This window comes from Dermacentor andersoni, chromosome 3, assembly GCF_023375885.2.
Source record: "Dermacentor andersoni chromosome 3, qqDerAnde1_hic_scaffold, whole genome shotgun sequence".
Lineage (NCBI taxonomy): Eukaryota > Metazoa > Arthropoda > Arachnida > Ixodida > Ixodidae > Dermacentor > Dermacentor andersoni.
The window spans coordinates 209387212-209403031 of NC_092816.1; the positions used below are offsets into that span (position 1 = coordinate 209387212).

Here is a 15820-nt window from a genome sequence, read left to right on the forward strand (position 1 = left end):
TCCAATGGCAGCTCGAATACATCTGGCCCTTTCCACAGTTTATAGAATGCGCACATGTAATATATTGCGTCGAAGAGGTCCACCGTACCTGGCCCACCGCATATTACTGGGACCCATTTGTGTCGTTGTTTGAAAGAATGCACGAGGGCGCCTTTTTAGGGAGTTTTAAATCCTAAATTATTTTTCTCATACTATTCTCATGACTAACAGAGCAACGCTTTACCGCGAAGTGGTGGGGTGCCACCAAAAGAAGAAGACGGTATAGACCTGAGGCCACCACGACACAAGGTCGTCGACGAAGAAGAGAAAGAGGTTTTTGCCGTTTGTCTGGTTCGTCCCATCTCTCAATTTTTACATGTAACGATCTGGTCTGGCAATGTCCCCATTGTGCCATTTTTGCAATGCATTAGAGACGATTGAGCACTACGTACTGGAATGCCGGCGTTTCTCCTCCATGAGGAAAATGACATTAGAAAGTACTGTGAGACAGCTTGGCCTGCCATTGAACACTCTGGTACTACTGTCTTTCGGAGCGTCTGTGCTTGGGCACTCACACAGGAATGTGTGCTTCGCCTTAGAAAAATTTATTATTGAATCAAACCGATTTCTTTAATGATCGTATTATTCTTTTCATTCCTCCTCTATTGCCTCATTGATATATTACAGATAATTATTTTTTTTCCTCTTCGTAGCATGACAGTCTACTGAACCGTTTGAATTTTCCCTCGCCTAAATTCATGTAACAAAATTTTAGATTTTTACCTCCATTTTCTGAACACATAAGCAACTCTTGGCCGACTCTTGGCCAATCCCCGCGGGTGGGTAAGCGCCAAACTCATCAAGGACATCATCATCATCATCATCATCATCATCGTATCGCAACAGTAAGCTCTCGGGGATTTGGCTAAGTGTTGGGCGGATTTAGACCCGTTTTGTAGGTACCAAGCAATGTTTTAACCCCTTATTTTTGCCATTACTGCGCAGTGATTGCAAGGAATAGACAAAGAACATTAAACTTTCAGTTAATTGAAAATTCTGCTTTTCTAAAGTGCACCAGGCTTATTTATGAATGAAGTGGCAGACAGCTTGGTCAAGGCTTTTATCAGTGGCCCGGTACTTATCCTTCTTCCAACGACGGATTATATCACATCTGTTAGGGTAAGAAGGTAAATCCTTTTAACATCAAAATGAAATCTTAAATCATCCTAGGAACTACACCACTTACAATTCCCTTGGAGGAGGAAATTTTGCACAACAAGACAAACGGAAGGGAAATTAATGAGACTGCGTTGTCGAGCCCCATCTCTAAATTTATACATGCACCGATCTGGTCTGGCAATATCCCCTTTGAGCTATTTTTTCAACTTACTGAAGACGATCGAATACTACTTAGTGGAATGCCGGCGTTTCTCCTGACTGAGAAAAATGACACTTGAAATTACAGTGCGAGAGCTCGGCTTGCCAATGACCATTCTGGTACTGCTGTCTTTCGGAACGTCTGTGCTTGGACACACCCAGGAATGCGTGCATTGCCTTAGAAAATTCATTATTGAATCAAACCGATTTCATTGTTGACCGTGTTGTTCTTTTCATTCCTCCTTTATTACTTCATTTATATTACATTTAATATTCTCTCTTGATTAAGCGATAGCTTACTGAATTATTCTGAAATTTCCTTGCTTCAACTTGTGCAACAGCATTATAGAACTTTAAATTCATTATCTGAACACATAAGCGAAGTCTGCCCGACTCTTGGCCAATCCCCGTGAGTGGGTATGCACGAAGCTCATCAAGAGCATCATCATCATCATCCTATTACCACCCGATTCGAGGCCAAATCCCCATAGTGGGTTTCTGCCTTTTATTCAAGTATCATCATCATCATCATCATCATCATCAACCGAGTGTTCGCCTTGCGCTACCCGTTAATCCACCGGCTTCTTGGCCAATTTACCGTTGTGGGTACGCTCTATTATACAGAAAGCAAGCAAGCAAACTGAGGCGATGGCTGACACACTGCAAGACATCCTTTCCGGGAATACGTCCAGCCTGCAGTACGTTTGGTCCCAAGTGGGTATCAGTAGTGCCTACGTCACATCCCCCAGCGGAGCACTCAACGCCCTCGAAGTGGTACGCATAATAAGCAGTAGTTATTGCGCTGTTCCAAATAACATTAGGCTACACAAAGCGCATGATTTACCGTCCTTTAGACATGTTTCACGTCATCTAAAGACAAAGATCAAAACTGGCTCGTTCGATCTGACATCAACTCCTGGACGTTTCATTCACAGTGATGGTACAACTACCTCGTTAGGTAAATTGACCCATGGCATGCATATCATTCATTATTGTGTAGCAAACGAGAAGAAATGGGGTTAACTGAGGGGCCCGATTTTTATTGGTCATATCATAAAAAGCCAAACCACTGACACCAAGGACAACATAGGCGAAATTACTTGTGCTTAACAAATGATAAATTAATGGAAATGAAAGTGGATAAAAAAACAACTTGCCGCAGGTGGGGAACGATCCCACAACCTTCGCATTTTGCGTGCGATGCTGTACCAAATGAGCTACCACGGCACCGTTTCGCCATCCAGTTTCAACGGGGCCGCGGTAGCTCAATTGGTACAGAATCGCACGCGAAATGCGAAGGTTCTGGGATCGTTCCCCACCTGCGGCAATTTGTTTTTTCGTCCACCTTCGTTTCCATTAATTTATCGTTTCTTTACTTCATTTGTTAAGTACAAGTAATTTTCCCTATGCTGTCCCTGGTGTCAGTGTTTGTTGGCTTCTTATGATATTATTATGTATCAGACGCACGTGCTAGTAAAGCCTTCTTTGTACACACGGAGATTGCCATCGTCACGTCTGCAGACCAAGGATACTAGATAAACATTGAAAATGTTTTATGAGGGGTGAACTCGTGCAGAAATTGACAGCGTTTTTTACAGTGCCAGGAGATAATGCCTTGTCACGATGCCAGCTTTAGCTAAAGCATCGAACATAACAGAGCACCACATCGGCGTTACATATAACGAGCCGCTTTCCCATTACACACAGTGCACAGCCCTACATTCTTGTGATCTACTTTTAGTTTGTGTTCTTTTGCAATTAAGAGACACCTGTTTTGTGTAGTAGTATGCATTTGATTTCGGGTGTGTTACTTAGTTGGATGAAAAAGTTTAGCAGCTTTTGTCACATCAAAGCTGTCTAGGACTATGCACATTATTGCATTAATTTATTATACAAGCAATAAATAAAGTTTGAACTCTTCACGCACATTTATTCTACACGGGTATTCCAGCACACAAAAACTACCGTTCATCGGTGTTCCTTAAAACTCGATGCCCTATTTATGAATGAAACAATGTTCTAGACCAAGTCCATTTGTAAAGCGCTGGTAAACTAAACAACAATGAACAACTAAATAAACACATTGTACTTTTTTCATTACACGCAGATTTTCGCGGCCAGCCTCTTCCTGCTGATCAGTGCTCTAGGATCGAGCTACAGCAACCTGAGCGTCCTGCAACTGGCGTCCTTCACGTACAGCCTGCAAGGACTGCACATGCTCTGCGTAGGACTCATCAGCGAACAGTTCACTTACGTCATTACAAATACCATATACGTGAGCACTTTTACGTTGTATACTCTCTAAGGAATTATTTTTATTTCCATGCATTCGTCTACGATTGAGGTCAGTTTTTTCTATCTCCTTCATTTCTGTGTGTCATGCAGCCGACAACTACCGCAAGATGTAGTCAAAGGTGGGAATATCTGAAGCGTTGGTTGGTTCCGCTCGGGGGAGGAGAGAGGAGTAACCAGGCAAGCGCGTTCAGTGGGAGCTGGGTCGACGCACGGCCTTGAATGTCGGTGCGAAGTGAGCATCAACTTACGCTGTGGGGGCATCATATTAGGACATCGAGTTCTATTGCGAGTGAGCTATAATGTTTTTGAATGTTTAGTCGTTTAGATGTGTTTGTATGGCGCTCCGCAAGAAAAGCGTCTTTTTTTTTCGTGGGCTCACTCGTTTGTTCGCTCCCTGGCTGGTTCATTTGCCTGTTCTAAGTTGTCAAACACTAGGCCAGAGGAAAGCGACCAAGTGCGTCTCAGAAGTATTGAACACGCGTAATTCATAAAGAACTGTCTATTTTTATTCCGCGAATTCGTCGCACAAATATACTGTCCAACGAGCTGCCAGGGCCAAGCTACTGCCAATCAAGTTACCAAGTTCTTCACTTTACTTGAGCCAAAGTGCACGCAACAGAAAAATTATTTGTTATATTGTCACGTTGTTTCGACGGTGAAGAAAAGAGAGCCGAAAACAAGAGTCACGAAGCTAACTATTTACTGGGCGAAGCTGTTCCCACAAAAATAAGTTCTACTCGGGCAGAACCATATTGATGAGCACATACGTTGATCATTGAAAAATGGACCGGAATAACGTAAAACTATTAGAATGCGTTGTTCAGCGACGCTGTTTACCTCCAGCCCCCGTATGCATCCCCCGCATCTGTTCCCAGGAAAGATGCCCTGGCCGGCTTACGTCGGTATCACGGTGTGTGGACAGGAATGCGTGGGCCGATCCCGGAGATTGTGCAATACAGGGCCAACCCGCTGCGCAGGCGAGGCGGGCTTCAAGCACTCCGCCAAATCAGCTTATTAGGCAAACCGATACTAAAATGACCTTGGCGGAATACTCTGGTTCATCATAAATCACAGCAACAATTCTAGCTGTATCCTTAGACAATATCTGAAAAATTCACCGACGATTACGATACGATCATCATCATAATCATCATCATCTTCATCATCATTAGCATGTTTTATTTTCATTGCAGGACGATCTCCAGTTACCCCTGTCCTGCGTAAACCGATTCCAACTAGCCCCCGCGAACTTCCTAATTTCATCGCTCCACCTAGTCTTCTGCCGTCCTCGACTGCGCTTGCGGTCTCTTGGTACGCGTTCTGTTACCCTAACTGTCCAACGGTTATGTAACCGGCGCACTACGTGACTTGCCCAGCTTCATTATTTCTCTTGATGTCAATTGAAATATCGTCTATACCCGTTTGTTCTCTGATCCAAACCGCGTTCTTTCTGTCTCTTAACGTTATGCCTAGCAAACTTATTTCCATCACCCTTTGCGCGGTACTTAACTTGCTCTCAAGCTTCTTTCTCAGTCTCCAAGTCTCTGCCCCATATATCAGCACAAGTAAAATGCAGTGATTATACATCTTCATTTTCAATGATAATGGTAAGCTTCCAGTCAGGAGCTTTCAATGTCAACCGTATGCGATCCAACCAATTTTTATTCTTCTATGAATTTCCTTCTAATGATTACGGTTCCCTGTGAATAATTGACCTAGGTAAACGTACTCCTTCACAGACTCTAGAGGCTGACTGGCGATCTTGAACTCTTGTTTCCTTGCCCGCCTACTCACCATTATCGGCTGCGGCGACCGCATTTCAACGGGGGCAAAATGCGAAAACACCTGTCTACTTAAATTCAGGTGCACGTTAAAGAACCCCAGGTGGTCGAAATTTGCAGCGTCCTCCACTACGGCCTGCCTCATAATCAGAGATTGGTTTTTTCATGTTAAACCCTCTAATTCAATTTTTAACGCATCATTATCTTTGTTCTTCTGCATATTAATCTTCAACCCCACTCTTACACTCTCTCTGTTAAGGTCCTCAATCATTTGTTCTAACTCGTCTGCATTGTTACTGAATAGAAAAATGTCATCCGCAAACTGAAGTTTGCTGAGATGTTCGCTATCGATCTTTATTCCTAAACATTCCCAGTTTAATCGCTTGAATACTGCTTCCAAGAACGCAGTGAATAGCATTGGAGACATCCTGTCTCCCAGTCTGACCCCTTTCTTTATAGGTGTCTTCCTGCTTGTGTAGAATTAAGGTAGCTATAGAACCTCTGCAGATATTTGCCAAGGTATTTATGTAAGCGTTTTGTACTCCTTGATTACAAAATGCCTGTATGACTGCTTGTATATCTACTGAATCAAATGCATTTTCGCAATCTATGAAAGCCAAATAGAGAGGCTCATTGTACTCGGCGGATTTCTTGATAACGTGATTAATGACATGGATGTGATCCATGGTAGATTATCCCTTCCTGAAGCCAGCCTGTTCCCTTGGTTGACTAAGTCCAGTGTTGCCCTTATTCAACTTGAGAATATGTTGGTAATTATTTTATATAATAATGGGAGTAAGCTAGTGGGCCTACAACTTTCCAATTACTTAATGTCTTCCTTTCTGTTTATTAGTATAATATTTGCATTCTTCCAGTTCCTGGGACCCTTGCAGTCAACAGACACTTCGTATAGAGAGCCGCCCGTTATCCAAGCATTATATCTCCTACATCTTCGATTAAATTGACGGTTATTCCATCTTACCCGGCCGCTCTTCCTCGTTTTATGTCTTGTAAGGCCCTTATGACCTCATCGCTAGTTATAGGAGGAGTACTTGTATCTTGTTCATTACTGTTTCTAATGGAGCTATCTTGACTCCACTGGGTCAAGATACCTCCAAGGAAGAGCGGTCAAGTACAGGTCAGTATATAATTCTTCCGCTTCCTTTGCGATATCTTCTAGATCGCTCCTGATATTACCCTGCTTATCTTTAAGTGCATACATGTTCGTTTGTCCTATGCCAAGTTTCTTTCTCGGTGACTTCAGGCTGCGTCCATTTTTTACAACTTCTTCACTCTTTCTCACGTGATAGTTTTGCAAATCACCTATTTTCGCATTGTTTATCAGTCTTCACAGTTCCGCGAATCCAATCTTAACTGTTGAGTTCACACTTTCATTCTGTGCCGTTCTTTTATTCGGTACTTTCTTACTTGGGAGAGCTTGCCTACTGGTTGCCTTGGTGCCGTGGTGCCGACTTCAACTGCTGCCTCTGAAGCTAGCCTAGTTACGGTTTCATCATTATCTGATTGTCATTTTAATCTATCTGTTCTAAGGCTGCATATTCGTTTGCAAGTACCGGCCTGCTTTTTCCCTAACTGCCTCGAGGTTGACCTGTTTCTTCTTGAACTGTTTTACTCTTTCTCTCTTCCAACTAAGGTGAATCCTAGCGCTCACTAACATATTGTTACGTGGTAGTGATGGTTGAGGACACAGCAAGAAAACCGCGAACGCAAAACTAAGGGCGCTATAACGTAAAACTATTCCAAACTTTTCTATTCCAATTCTGCTATCAGCCCTCCACGATTGGTCAAAAACTTTTTTCGACCACCCCCACTTCACCTGCCTGTCACGCGACGTCACGAAAACCGCGATAGCTCACCATCTGATATGATGTGTACACACTGATTATGCATGGTTTGACAGTAAAAAGAAAAACAGTTATTTCTGATTCGACCCCTTTTCCCCATTAGCCCTCGGCTATTGGTAAAAAGTTTTCGGGCTGCACCCACTTCGCTTGCCTGTGACGCGACGTCACAAAACCGCACAAACTCACCGCGTCAAAGTCACGTGTACGCGATAAAGATGCATTAATGTGCCGAACAAAACTGAATTTTCATCGCAATAGCCGCAGACTGCCCCATTCCGAAAGGAATAATAAATGGCTGTGGCCGATCGCTGAGACCCTGGCTACTCGCACCTGCCGGAGAGCATGAGTGTATTTCCGTATAATAAAACTTCTTGCGTGGCCGTGTAACGTTATCGAGCACTTTCGGCACGTTTACCCCCTTATTATGCCAACTGTTCTTTGCTGATGGTCAGTTTTAGCGTCATTCTTAAGCTTCCGTTGCATGCCACCGCGATTTTCGACCAGCCACCCAAAGCTAAGTAAGAGAAAGCCGACCAATCACAGACGCCGGCACCACCCTCTTCATCCGGTTATCGATTTTCAGTGCACTGGCTCTGCCCCAGCGGATCCCTCTCCACTTGAGCTTTCTCCTCGCCTCTTGTCAGCCAATTAGATATGACATGCCACTCACTGTTGGCAGTGTTATTCGTTTTTCAAGCAAACAAAAGTGACCTCCTATGAACGAGCATAGTGTTTGATTGGTTTGTACAGACAACCCTGTGGGTGACCGCCCGGTGCTTGCGTCGGTAGTTACGCAAATTTGACGTCACGAGATTGGAATAGAAACATATTGAAATAGTTTTACATTATAGGGCCCTAACTTTATTGGGCGAACCTGTACCCAGAAAAACAGGCTACACTGAATGCTCAACGAAAACGGCGAGCACAGTCGGCGATCGTCGAAAATCTTATCAGCGGCTCAAGCGCGTCGGCTTTTATACGTCAGTCGTTGAATGTTCCAGAGTAATCGCTGGGACCCGCGTGCCTTCCACAATGTTCTACATTATTCGCGTCGCGCACACATGCAATCAGAGTACACAAGGTTCGGTGACAGACAGCAGATGGAAGCATCGATAACATTCCAGAAACTTCCGATACAAGGATGCGCGTCCCGCGCTGTGCGATAATATTTGTTACGCTGTGAAACGTGTCACCCGATAAAGACAAACAGGTACACGTGTCAATACCCCCCTCTTAGAAAGCATCGACCCAGTGCTGCAAACAAACGAAAGCAATAAAGAAAAACACTTGTAACAAAAAAACCTACACGACACCACAAGCGCCACAAGCGCTGTAATTTAACTGCTTGTGGTATCGTCTTGTGATGTCGTCTTCTCGTCTGTTGTCCCGTCTACGTTTTGCTCTGTTAACACCAGGAAAAAAAGCGGAGACATGAGTCGGGGAGTTTGCGCACGCTTGTTCTTCGCAGTCTTGCTGGCAGCCCTGCGGCGGCCAGCTAATCGTGGATTATTTGGCGGACAAGAATCCCTAGGGAATCTCTCCAATGACAAATGCATCACAGGCGCAGGCACGCGTTCAGTCGCGCGCTGACAGTGCTCACGCTGGCACACGATAGAGAGCAATGAGTGAACACGTTCGCCCGCCATGGATCCATGAAGCGTACATAGGAAGGCGCCGAGAGAGAGGGCACATGCTTTCGAGTAACGGATTTGCTGGGATGGCGGTCAGGAATGTTGGGAATGTCGCTCGCTCGTTTGTTGGCGCTATTCGGGTACGTTGACAAATACTGCCGATGGTTTCTGTATCACATTTAATCCAATTTGCTTTATTAATGTATGCTTACCACAAAATGTTTATACAACGTTTTCATTTTCTCCTCACAGTATGTCTGCTTCAACTATGGCGCCGCGGCTGTGTACCTGGTGTCTGCGATATCTGCCGTCTCCATTGGATTGAACCCTCTCAAGACAACAACGTCCTTGATCAGCGTGGTATGCTTGTTCGGCGTACGTTTGATTGCATAAAGACTGAGGTGCATGAGCGGACAGATCGCTTATGTTCGGTGTCAATTCCAAGAACTTTAAAACAAAGTTTGCTCTGTAACATTGCTGACGCACCAACCGTCCAAAACGCTAGTGGTGGCATGAACGAGAGAAGCGTGCGTAATCCTGTGGATCAATTCATAGAGTATCGCCCATGTCGCTGGAGATGCTGGTTTTATCCCAACATCCTACACACACACACACACGCCCATATATATATATATATATATATATATATATATATATATATATATATATATATATATATATATATATATATATATATATATATATATATACATATATATAGTGTGTGTGCGTGCGTGTGTGTGAAGCGTTGGTGTACAGGTAGAGCATCCGCCTCGGGTGCAAGAGGACCGTGGTTCGAATCCCGGTGCCGCGCAATTTTCCACCGGATAAAAAAAAAATTCGTGGGTTGATAAAATTGGATAAACAGGCCTGGAGTGCGGCCTGATCCCGGAATCTGAAGCTGGCAAGGTTGAACGCTAGAACCTTATCTAGTAAGGCGTGTCTAGCAGTGCTATTTGAGGAATTAGAGGGCAGTAAATGGGATATAGTAGGGCTCAGTGAAGTTAGGGAAAAAAAAAAGCATATACAGTGCTAAAAAGCGGGCACGTCCTGTGCTACCGGGGCTTAGCGGAGAGACGACAACTAGGAGTCAGATTGCTTATTAATAAGGATATAGCTGGTAACATACAGTAATTCTTTAGCATTAACGAGAGGGTGGCAGCTGTTGTGAAACTTAATAAGAAGTACAAATTGAAGGTCTTACAGGTCTACGCCCCTACACCCAGTCATGATGACCAGGAAGTCGAAAACTTCTATGAAGACGTGGAATCGGCGATGGGCAAAGTCAAAACGGAATACACTACACTGATGGGCGACTTCAATGCCACGGCAGGCAAGAAGCAGGCTGGAGACAAGCCAGTGGGGGAATATCGCATAGGCTCAAGGAATAGCAGGGGCGAGTTATTAGTTGAGTTTGCAGAACACAATAATATGCGCATAATCAATACCTTCTTCCGCAAGTGGGATAGCCGAAAGTGTACGTGGAGGAGCACGAATGGCGAGACTAGAAATAAAATAAACCTCATACTCTGTGCTAACCCTGGTACCATACAAGATGAGGACATGCTCGGCAAGGTGCGCTGCAGTGACCATAGAATGGTAAGAACTCAAATAAGCCTAGACTTGAGGAGGGAACGGAAGAAACTGGTACATAAGAAGCCGATCAATAGGTTAGCGCTAAGAGGGAAAATAGGGGAATTCCGGATCAAGCTACAGAACAGGTATTCATATTTAACTCAGGAAGAGGACCCTAGTGTTGAACCAATGAACGACAATCTTTTGGGCATCATTATGGAGCGTGCAATAGAAGTCGGTGGTAGCTCCGTTAGACAGGATACCAGTAAGCTACCACAGGAGACAAAAGATCCGATCAAGAAACGTTGATGTATGAAAGCCTCTAACCCTACAGCTAGAATAGAACTAGTAGAACTTTCGAAGTTAATCAACAAGCATAACACAGGTGACATAAGGAAGTATAATACGGATAGAATTGAACATTGAAGGAACGGGGGAAGCCTAAAAGCCGTGAAGAAGAAACTAGGAATAGGCAAGAGTCAGATGTATGCGGTAAGAGAGAAAGCCGGCAATATCATTACTAATATGAATGAGATAGTTCAAGTGGCTTAGGAGTTCTGTAGAGATTTGTACAGTACCAGTGGAACCCACTACGATAATGGAAAAGATAATAGTCCGTAGGAATTTGAAATCCCACAAGTAAAGCCGGAAGAAGTAGAGAAAGCTTTGGGAGCTATGCAAAGGGGGAAGACAGCTGGGGAGGATCAGGTAACAGCAGATTTGTTGATGGATGGTGGGCAGAGTGTTCTAGAAAAACTGGCCACCCTGTATACGCAATGCCTCATGACTTCGAGCGTACCAGAATCTTGGAACAATGCTAACATAATCCCAATCCATAAGAAATGGACGCCAAGGACTTGAAAAATGATAGACCAATCAGCTTAGTGTCCGTTGCTTATTAAGTATTTACTAAAGTAATCGCAAATAGAATCAGGAACCCCTTAGACTTCTGTCAACTAAAGGACCAGGCAGGATTCCGAAAAAGGCTACTCAACAATAGACGGTATTCATACTATCAATCATGTGATATAGAAATGTGCGGAATATAACCAATCCTTATATAAAGCTTTCATTGATTACGAGAAAGCGTTTGATGCAGTCGGAACCTCAGCACTCATGGATACATTACGGAATGAGGGTGTAGATCATCTGTATGTAAAAATACTGAAAGATATGTATAGCGGCTGCACAGCAACCGTAGTCCTCCATAAAAAAGCAACAAAATCCCAATAAGGAAAGGCGTCAGGCAGGGACATACGATCTCTGCAATGCTATTCACAGCGTGTTTACAGGAGGTATTCAGAGACCTGGATTGGGAAGAATTGGGGATAAGAGTTAATGGAGAATACCTTAGTAACTTGCGATTCTCTGATGATATTGCCTTGCTTAGTAACTCAGGAGACCAATTGCAATGCGCGCTCACCGACGTGGTGAGAGAAAGCAGAAGGGTGGGTCTAAAAATGAATCTGCAGAAAACTAAAGTAATGTTTAACAGTCTCGGAAGAGAACAGTAGTTTACGATAGGTAGCGAGGCACTGGAAATAGTAAGGGAACACATCTACTTGGGACAGGTAGTGACCGCGGATACGGATCATGAGGCTGAAATAATCAGAAGAATAAAAATCGGCTGGGGTGCGTTTGGCAGGCGTTCTCAGATCATGAACAGCAGGTTGCCATTATCCCTCAAGAGAAAAGGGTATAACAGCTGTGTCTTACCAGTACTCACGTACGGGACAGAAATCTGGAGGCTTACTAAAATGGTTCTACTTTAATTGAGGACGACGCAACGAGTTATAGAAAGAAGAATGATGGGTGTAACATTAAGGAATAAGAAAAGAGCAGATTGGGTGAGGGAACAAACACGAGTTCATGACATCTTAGTTGAAATCAAGAAAAAGAAATGGGCGTGGGCAGGACAGGTAATGAGGGGGGAAGATAACCGATGGTCATTAAGGGTTACGGACTGGATTCCAAGGGAAGGGAAGCGTAGCAGGGGGCGGCAGAAGGCTTGGTGGGCCGATGAGATTAGGAAGCTGGCAGGGACAGCATGGCCGCAATTAGTACATGACCGGGGTAGTCGGAGCAGCATAGGAGAGGCCAAGCTTTGCGCCGCCATGGGCGTAACCAGGCTGATGATATATATATATATATATATACATACATGTAGATGTGGGGCCGGAAACCAGGTGAAACAGGAGACTGCCCACTTGCCGCCGTACGCCTAGCTTGAAGCAGACAATCATCTTTATAATAAACGGGGAATAATAGCTAAAAGTGCCTTCTTCCCGTATTTGTGCTGCCAAATTGAAAGCGTCTAGAAATGGCCAATAGTCCCAAAAGATTCCTTGCAGGCTTTTCGAACGAAGCCCCTAGGCGCACGTTCCTGCGGCGAGCGTCGGCGTTGTCCCTCGTAACTCAGCGAACGAACACAGCAAAGGATGTACGGCAACGCGGAGGGTAGCAGAAGATGAAAGAAGGTTGTAGCGAAGAGAGCGCGATGAGAACAGCAGAGAAGGAGGCCAAAGCAGATGCATGAGGAAGAAAGCGGAGGAGGAGAGTGTGGCGAAAGGGTATTGAGAAAGGTGGCATGCTGGCGGCGACCAGGCATGCCGCGAGCGCGGAAACAAGGGGCTGGCGTGGGCTTCGGACCCACACCGCATGCGCTAATTCACCTGCGGCGTCACTGCTGGAACATTTGCTCTGCGCAAGCCACACATTCCTGTGTTGTGTCTTTCTAAACAATCAGTGACGCAACAGGTAGAAATGCGTCATCTGCCGCTGCTGCTAAACGAGCCGCCTGAGCAGAAGCTCAGCGCCGCCGTCACCGACAGGACCTTGTCTTGAGAATCAAATTCTTGGCCACAATATATCGCGAATTACGAACAGCGGCATTCAAAATTGGGATTATCATGATTGTATTCGAATTTTTTTATGAAATCTGTATTCTATTTTTTTTCTCAGCACCGTAGTTACCACAAGGAAGCGCTCTGGTTACAGTATGATTTCTAATTTTCGGTGATTACATACAATAAAAAAATCAATGTGTACATTATAATATTTACGGTCAACTTCATTGTTTATTTATGTATTACCTAGCACACTGACCACATAGCAATAAACAACGACTTAAAATCATTTTTTCAATATTGTGTTGAATGGGAGATGACCATTATTACCAAGAATTAAATCTGCTGTTCTGTAAATCACTAGAAAAAAGTAAATCGAAATTTATGTGTACCGTTCATGACGTGCCGCTGGGGCAAGTTCAGCAACACAACTACTTCTGGTTAACTTTACCATACGTGGTAACATGGAACTCACCCTATTAACTAGGTTAAATCTAGTGCAATGAAAAGCTTTTTCTTTCTTCGAAGAGACCTCTGACTATCGCTACCCGATACAAAAACTATAGCTTACAAAACTTTCGTCAGGGCAATCCTTCAGTACGTAAATGTTTGGTTCCCGTAAACTTAGAAACCAATTATCAAACTAGAAAGCGTAAAAACGAAAGCACAAGGCCATACATACAGCAAGAATAATTTGACTCGCCCACCGAACAGCTTAAGAAAGCTGGAATCTTAACTTTACAAAACCGAGCCGTACTAGCACGTTCTAAACTTGTGTACCAGCTTCTTCACAACCGGTTTAACATTGAGGTCTGTATATATGTTCTATACACATATCCAGATCTGAGACACCTCAACGCGCCACATGCATGCAAAAAATAAATGAATGTCCTATTTGTACGGACTGGTTGTATATTCCGTGCTTTTCCTTTATCGATAAACGAGTAGAATAACCTGAGTGAGTCTAGGAGTAGCAGTAGCTCATGGAATGCATTTCCTGGTTCTATGGAAAAAAAATCTAGGCACCTTGCAGCTTTGTCAATGATCTTGCTAGGCTAGCATTTTCCCTTACTTTCTTTATTTTAAGTTGCTTCGTAGCTAATAACATTGTAGTCATACTCCTTTTAAACACCCTCTTTCTTTAGGATATTGCATACCTGATTACCTACAAATTATTACTATTTTAAAGAAATCTGTTCATTCTTTCTACATGTGCTTTTCATGCAACACTGAGATTTTATACAACGCATTATATGCCTGAGTGCCTTCAGTTTATCGTGTATATCACACATTATTTATGACATAAGGTCACTAGTTTTCTTTCTTGGCTAGAGTGTTTTATTTTTCACGTTAGTTCCATCCAGGTAACCGTAGCTTGTAATTACACCTTGAACATGTCTTGGTGTCTTCATATTCTAATGTTTTAGCCTAAGAAAAAAATTTTGCAATAAATCTCCTTTAATTAAGCACTATTTATATTTGTTTTGTTGTTAGCTACTCCTAACGTTGTAGTTGCCTTTCCTGTGATAATCACGTGATGGATTTACAGTAAGTGAAATAAATAAATAAGTGGGTAACTTTTCTTGGCTAATTTAAAAACTTGGTTAGTACTTCTGTTGTTTTTTTCAACAGGTGTTGGCACTGGCTTGCATGTGCTTGCATTTCGGACATGCTGTGTTCTGGAGCAAGACGGGATTGGTGCCAGCTCCCTAAATATCAACCAGCATACAGCATTTCGACAATGGCGGCTTCAAGCTATCTATCGACCTGAATAAATCTGATGCCTTTGAAGCTGCCGACCTAAGCATGTCCTTCTGCAAGGGAGGCTCAGAAGCTTCACTGATCGTTGTAGATATTCCATTGCGGAGAAAACTTGTCGTGCAACCGATAGAACATTACCCGTTGGCATCATGAGTCACCGATATTATGAAAACGGATGGACATAAATAATAAATAAACATATGGAAATAAATGTGTGCTACATCTTGTCGCAAGTAACGTTTGTGCAACGATTAAGCAACCAATTTCATGGCGCGTGTAAGGCAGGTAAACAGTAACACCGATAGCCCACCTTAGGTGGATTCTGGATGTTAGCCTTTCCCAATTCTATGGAACTGGACGGCAATGCACAAGCGTAAATGAATCGGCCCAATGATTAGGAAAATGAAAATATTGGCCGAGTATCGACAAGTTTCAACTGGAAAAGCTCACGGCGCCCTTTTAAGAACAGACATTTAAGGTGCTTAGTCACAACGTTGCCGCTGCGTGAAAGCAATGCTTTTTGTCAAGGATGCGCAGTAAAATTACACGAGAGGTGCAAATTGCTTTGCATCATCCCGGCAAAGGGCACATTCGAACTGTAGCAGGGCCCCACATTCGAACTATAGCGCGATTTGTTACAGCTGGCCTTGGAGTGGTAATGGTGGAGCGATTGCCGTTATGGCTGTCAGAAGATGCAGGTCTTTCGGAGC

General features: G+C 43.7%; 1 protein-coding gene across 1 annotated transcript; it reads left to right on the top strand.

Moving 5' to 3' along the window:
- Nucleotides 1–1917: 1917 nt before the first annotated feature.
- On the top strand, nt 1918–15225 carry LOC126524332 (uncharacterized). The gene is made up of 4 exons (XM_050172665.3): nt 1918–2130; nt 3464–3631; nt 9181–9288; nt 14982–15225. Exons 1-4 carry the CDS (start codon nt 2005–2007, stop codon nt 15060–15062), a joined length of 483 nt encoding a protein of 160 aa, XP_050028622.2. The 5' UTR covers nt 1918–2004; the 3' UTR covers nt 15063–15225.
- The last annotated feature ends 595 nt before the right edge of the window (nt 15226–15820 follow it).